The sequence below is a fragment of the Lolium perenne genome, chromosome 4, assembly GCF_019359855.2.
Source record: "Lolium perenne isolate Kyuss_39 chromosome 4, Kyuss_2.0, whole genome shotgun sequence".
Taxonomy (NCBI): domain Eukaryota; kingdom Viridiplantae; phylum Streptophyta; class Magnoliopsida; order Poales; family Poaceae; genus Lolium; species Lolium perenne.
Genome location: NC_067247.2, coordinates 308,659,457 through 308,665,753, shown reverse-complemented (window position 1 = coordinate 308,665,753; position 6,297 = coordinate 308,659,457). Strand labels below are relative to the sequence as shown.

The 6,297-nt window shown below is 44.2% G+C and overlaps 1 protein-coding gene across 2 annotated transcripts; it reads right to left on the bottom strand.

Moving 5' to 3' along the window:
* Positions 1-1,514: 1,514 nt before the first annotated feature.
* Positions 1,515-5,928, bottom strand: LOC127296069 (uncharacterized). 2 transcript variants are annotated; one of them, XM_051326102.1, is made up of 4 exons: positions 5,882-5,928; positions 5,678-5,788; positions 2,138-4,557; positions 1,515-2,033 (listed from the first exon to the last, which is right to left on the bottom strand). In XM_051326102.1, exons 3-4 carry the CDS (start codon positions 4,460-4,462, stop codon positions 1,749-1,751), a joined length of 2,610 nt encoding a protein of 869 aa, XP_051182062.1. In that variant the 5' UTR covers positions 4,463-4,557; positions 5,678-5,788; positions 5,882-5,928; the 3' UTR covers positions 1,515-1,748. The 2 variants fall into 2 exon arrangements, with proteins under 2 accessions (XP_051182062.1, XP_051182063.1); XM_051326103.2 differs by lacking the exons at positions 5,678-5,788; positions 5,882-5,928 and adding an exon at positions 5,138-5,265.
* Positions 5,929-6,297: the final 369 nt, after the last annotated feature.

The window sequence follows — 6,297 nt, the reverse complement described above, 5'->3', positions numbered from 1 at the left end:
AAAATGGTTCACGAGGTAAATAAAACGTTTAGATTTTAAATTTTCCATTACTTAAAATTTTCTCACCTAGTAAAAAAGTCCATGATTAAAAATGGTTCATATTTTTAAAAAAGCACCATGCAAAAAGGTTCACATTTAAATTGTTCACCAGGTTTAAAAAAACAAGTTTAAAAATGGTTCATATTTAAAATTGTTCACTAAGTTATAAATTGTTCACCGAGTCAAAAGACTCATATTCATAATTTTTTTGCCGAGGAAAAAGTTCATGATTAAAAATGGTTCATATTTACAAATTGTTCACCTGTTAAAAATGGTTATGGTTAAGCAATAACCAGTGGTTAGTGTCCCCGTTGCCATATGGAGTCGTAACAGACCTTGTATGGAGCGAAATATAGTGCTCGCGGTAATTCGGACTAGAATTGGGGTCAGGAGTGAGCTAGTAGCATAACTGGGTATCCTATGGGCCGGGCCAAGCTAAGAAAAGTCCAGTGCTAAAAACAGGCCGAAGCCAGGCCCGGACAAAAAGTCTGAAAGCCCGGGAGCTAGTAGCATAACTGGATTCTTCTGATGAAAGTATATGACGCCACAGAAACTTCAATACCTGTGAGCTGAATGTGCTACGAAGTGCTGACACTTGACAGACAAGAAAATAACTAGATGAAACTGGAAAGAACGACATTTGTGTAGATTAAAATGTAAACAAGGTATACCATTTCTAGCAATTCGGACTACATGTATATGTGTATTGTAAAGAGCTCAATTGAGCTCGTCAATGTAAAAGTTCTTTTAAAAAGAATCTCAATTCCGCTTGGTCACATAATAGAGATTAACTTGTCTTGCTCAGCTCTGGGGTTTTCTGAAGAATATACCTGACGCCACAGGGACCTCAATTCTTTGGAGCTGAATGTGCTAACAGGAGGAAATGTTGACACTCAAAACACAATAATAGAGCTAGATGAAACTGCAAAAGAACAACATTTCTGTAGTAAAAATTGAGCTAGATGAAACTGCAATGAACAACATTTCTGTAGTGAAAAATGTAAACAAGGTATACCATTTCTGCATGAGATTGACTGACACACGATGTCTGAATGTACTAGGAAGTGTTGACAATTGACAGGCACATGCAATCAAAAAGTGTTAATAGAGCAGCGAACAACATTTCTCAAGAGGAAATCTACTAGGAAGTGTTGACACTCAACAAACAAGAACAGATAGATTAAACTGCAGCCAACAACATTGCTCTAGATAAAAATATAAACAAGGTATGCCATTTCTTCCTAGGATTGACACACGATGGCCGAATGTACTAGGAAGCATTGGCAATGTACTGGCACGGAGAATCACAAAGTGTCAAGAGAGCAGGGAACAACATTTCTCTAGAGGAAATGTACTAGGAAGTGTTGATACTTGACAGACAAGAACAGACCTAGATGAAACTGCAGCCAACAACATTGCTGCACAGAAAAATATAAAAATATAAACAAGGCATACAATTTCTGCATGGGATTGACTGACACAGAACAGAGCACATTGAAGGGGTAAATAAGCACTGAGATGAGCCTTGCAGCAGCATCACATAGTCACATTTACATGTACAGATAGCAAGCTACCCCTAAAGCCAGTTGCATAAGATTCATTACTTCGCGATGTGTGGATCTCACAAGGACCATTATATACTGGCCCAACAGCACTACTCAAATTACAAGAGAGAAAGTAAAAGAAAAACAATTTTATCATGCAAGGAGTTAGGCTCGCCCTACAGGAGATAAAGGGGGCTGGTGTGGCACATAACTGGGCCGAGCTCTACCTTGGCTGGCTGCCATAGCCTTGAGCTTTTGATCTGCAAGCAATGTATGTTCTTGCGCCGCAGGCATGTCGGCCTGCGGCCTCACAGGGCACCTGCCGTGAAGCATCACTATACACATCGCAAAAGCCTGAAGTAAAGCAATTGATGAACTGAATTCGACCGCGTACAACCCTTCTTTAAACGAAACCATGCTGAAGGCATGTCGATCTTCCAATGAGCGACCCTATAAATATAGGATTACATAACGTGTCAGTTGATTTGTTCTGTCGTGACTTATACATATAAACCCTGGAAGCAAGCAAGAGTAATGAAGTAACAAGCACACACCTGAGTAAGCAAGTCAAACCGATGACTGCCATCCTGTGTCTGGTTCTCCTGAATAGACTTAGAACCTTTGTATTCTTGGGTGTTGTCAGTGAGGACACTCAGCATGCAACCTTCATCCCACCCACCACAGTCGCATGAGCCTCCTGATCTCCACCTCTCCATCAGCGGTAAAGGTTGCCCTGAAGTTGGTGCGCCGTGAAAGCCATTAGGTAGTATGGCAATAACACTGGCTGGGGCAGAATTAGTACTTGTCATGTTAGCGTGGAAGTTTCCCAGAGGAGGGCAAGAGCAGCCAATTGGTGCTGAACTACTTCGATGACGAGTTTCTGATATCTGAGGCACGGTGCTGATAAAAGCCCCAATCTCTCTGCTAATGTGTGAATCACCTGATTCCACAGGTGTCGGTAGCAATTCAGAACCAACCAGCACAAATTCCCTGTGAACATGAAAATCTTTTGTGTGGGAGCATCTTGATTTTCGGCGTGAGATCTTCAATTCCCCAACAATGCTGGATACCAGTTGATGTTTCTTGTTCTTATTAGCCGTTGTGATCCAAGCTCCACTTTTTTTCTTGGGCTCTTCAACAGTGAATAAAGTATATGCGCTTTCTAGATCCTCCTTATCAGAGATGCTTTTCCTTCTCACAGTGGCCGCCAGGATATCAGAATCACCGAAAGAAAGCATGAACAGAGGTAGGCCATTTTTCCATGCTAGCTGCAGAAGCGCTTGCCTTGTTGTTCTTGAATCCCTTTCTTGTTGGAGGTACCTCTCGCAGTTCAATAACACACGAGGAGGCTGGTTTATGTTTGCTTCAGCATGGTTATTTGAACTGACTACTGCATCAACTGACCTGCGATGCACATTTTGTGACCCAGATCCTTCCAAGATAAGAGACTGCTTATTGGTATTGCTTGGCAGATGACACTTTGGAACAAATGAAGGTTGAACGGGCACAGAAGTGGATGTTTGCCTAGACTTTAATAATGGATCAAACATTCTCCTCAATGGACTGCGCCTACCTTTGCTGCTTGATCGTTTGTCCTCGTCAATCTTATCCACGGAAGTGTCAGGCCGTCGAGGAGATGGTGCTTCCTTCAGGCTAGAGCATCGGCTCACTCTATTCAGGCCAGAAACAAAATGACGATCAGGCAACACATCCATATCACTGAACTTTGAGCTAATTTGAGGTGGTTTCTTAGCGACACTAGTGGCAGATTTGTGTCGGTTACAGTTTTCACCTCTTGTTACAGCTGCACTGACAAAATCAACTCTAGCAGTAGTGCTACTGGTGGCAGGCTCTTCAGCTGAATCCATGATGGGGAGTGGACACGAGTGCGGAATTTGAGGAAATTCAGGGGACTGGCCAATATCCTCGAAGAAACCAACAGGTGACCTACTGCCATTTCTTTCTGTTCCCATCACATGAGTGGAATCGTTGTCATGGGATGTGAAGAAATTTCGCCCAATGTTGTCATCATCTGCAAAAAGCCGGCGCGAACAGTGATGAACAACATCCTCTATCTTCCTTGCAGTATCTTCATCATCAACCATTTCATGTGGCGTGCAACTCCCAGAGGCTGCGGTCATAGAGTCTGGGGGTAGACACAATTTGCTGAGACTTAAGCCCCTATAGTCACCACTGTTCTCTGCACTCGGATACTTCCCATGTCCTGGCAACAAGCTCAGCACTGCCGAATTCGGGCTAGGTGAATTGGCCTTCTCATGGTGTTTGTCCACAGGACTACCTTGATGAGACCTCATAGAACAATGCTGATGGTCATTCAGTGGAGGAGATTGATTGCTATCAAGAGATTTACTGCTTGGGCTTGCAGAAGAATTAGATGGAGAAGAGAAGAGAGCAGATCTACTGGTATCAGATGGAGAGGCCCCATGGCTGCTAGAGAGCTCATGCTTTTGTTCATGAGACCACCTTGCAAGAAGACCCCACTCAAGAACCCCAACATTCAGTGCCTTGTCCTGAAGATGGTCAGCCGTCTCTTTACGCTGTAAATATGAAGGAACTTTGGACATATGCTTGACAAGTTCATCAACAGTAGCAGTCTTTCGTGCAGGCCATGGTTTTGAGCTCTTCAAGGTCGCATCCCCTTCTACATTCCGAGGTTCTCCCTGCCTTCGGATCTTATCATTCTTCACAACTCTGATTCTATCTTCAAATTTTCCATCAATATTTCCACTGGCTGCTGAGAGATTCGCCTTTGGCACTGGCACAAATTGTGCTGGTTGAAAATTTCCCCTTTGCCGTCCTTCGCGACTTGATGTGGTCTTCAAGTTCTTTTCTCTACCAAACTGCCCTTTTGTTGCCATATTTGTGATGGTTTAACATAACAAGCACACCTTTTCAAGTTACCCCTCTGTATGCGCAACAGGTATATTATCACTTGATGATTCGGTCAGATATCCTGAAAATTTCAGCATACAAAGATTCAGTAAATCGCAATCTCTCAGAGCTTGAATTCCAATTCTCAATATAAGCAGGAAAAGCAATGTGCTTTTGTATTTTTGCTAGCCAGGATACAAATCACTTGGATTAGTGTGAGACAGAGATTAGATGACACGCAGCAGCACTGTACACATTTGATACTGTGATGTGTTAACTTAGTTAATGGGATATGAATCTGTGGGTGGACGATCACATCATTTTGTCTCCCGGGGTTCCTCGACTTACGATCTACGATGTGTCCATATGTCCTCAAGCTGGTCAGGGGACAATTAGTGACTTTATAATGTTCTAATTCGATATGCCAACAATCTTGCATACAAAAGAGAAGATAAAGAAAAGGGAGCAGCAGCAAAGTGCGGAGGTTGGCCTGAAGCTACTCATATTTTAGTGCGGACGCCGTGCTAGGTTCTATATATTTAGTATGCACAAGTACAATCACGGGTGATGGCCAGCCTTCAATAATTCGGTCAAGGTACAAGTATCAAATCCAAGGGAACATCTGTTATTTCCCCGTTTCCCTCAAGGAAAAGTGGACTAACCTGAATATAATTTTTTTTGGTGGTTTTAACGACAGAGAAAGCTACACATAACCCTGTGAGCCTATGTGAACATGCAAGTCTGACTACCAGCAAGACCTGGAAAAAAAATAGCAGTAAGACCGGAAAAACTGTGAAACTGACGCACAAGAGAAAAAACAAAAATAGATGTCTTGGATGATTGGAGTAGGACTCTGAATACCGGAGGCATAAATAAAGTGCAGCTCAAATCTACAGAGAAGTGGACACCAATGAGATTTTATCTCTTTGCAGACTAGCACACAGAAACAGATTGCATGCATCACCCGGCCACAATGGCCACTAGAGTGACAGAAAGGAGGAATGGAGAAAATAGAATGTACTAGGATGCAGCATTAAATAAAACCCCAAGAGAATCACAGTAAACTATTCAGTTTCAGCAGTCGCAAAGAATCGAATCAGCCCACATTACCCAGAATCGAAAGAAGTGGCCATCCCCATTACAGAGCCAAATCAACTGGATACAAGCAAGCACATATGTGCAGCTAAGGTCAGCGAACGTACCAGGTAGAGGGAGGGCAAGAGAAGTAGAATAGCAGCAGTCACTTGAAGAACAGCCCCCAAATCATCAAGAAACTAGTAGGGGGATCACACGCCCGCAGATCTGCCCTCTCCCTGCAGCAGCAAGAAGAACACACGCAGATCAGCATACAACTCATCCAAAGAAACAAAGAGGGCTGTAAGAAAAGATAGAAGAGCGTGTCTCACCATGGTAGAAAGGGAGGAACGAAGCGAGAAGAGAGCGAAGCGCAGGGAGTGAGAAAGAAGGGCGCAGCAGGTGGACTGAGTAGATAGAGACCTGGAGGCAGGTAGCAGCAGCAGCTCGGTGGTGGTGAACTGGGGAACTGGTGGTAGTAGAAGCCCCGCAGTAGTAGGAGTAGTAGGCTACTGCAGCTTATCGGTTAGGTAGGTGAAGCGGCCTCGTGCTCGCCTTGCCAAAGCTGGGCTATCCGCCGCTGAGTTTCGGCTTCTACGGTCTCGCCGGTAATAGCAAGCAGCGCTTGTGGTTCGGAGGGGGCGGTGGGGAATGCGAGCAGCAACTGAGGTGGTGGCCACCCCACCCTTGGCCTTGTCGTCGTCGCCGGGGGTCACGAGGGCTGGACGGGGGATCACACTGGCGCGCG

Coding starts and splice junctions, on each gene's coding strand:
- LOC127296069 (XM_051326102.1), bottom strand. CDS start 4,462: ATGGCAACAAAAGGGCAGTTTGGTAGAGAAAAGAACTTGAAGACCACA. Junction 2,034..2,137: donor GGTTTGACTTGCTTACTCAG/GTGTGTGCTTGT, acceptor CTATATTTATAG/GGTCGCTCATTGGAAGATCG.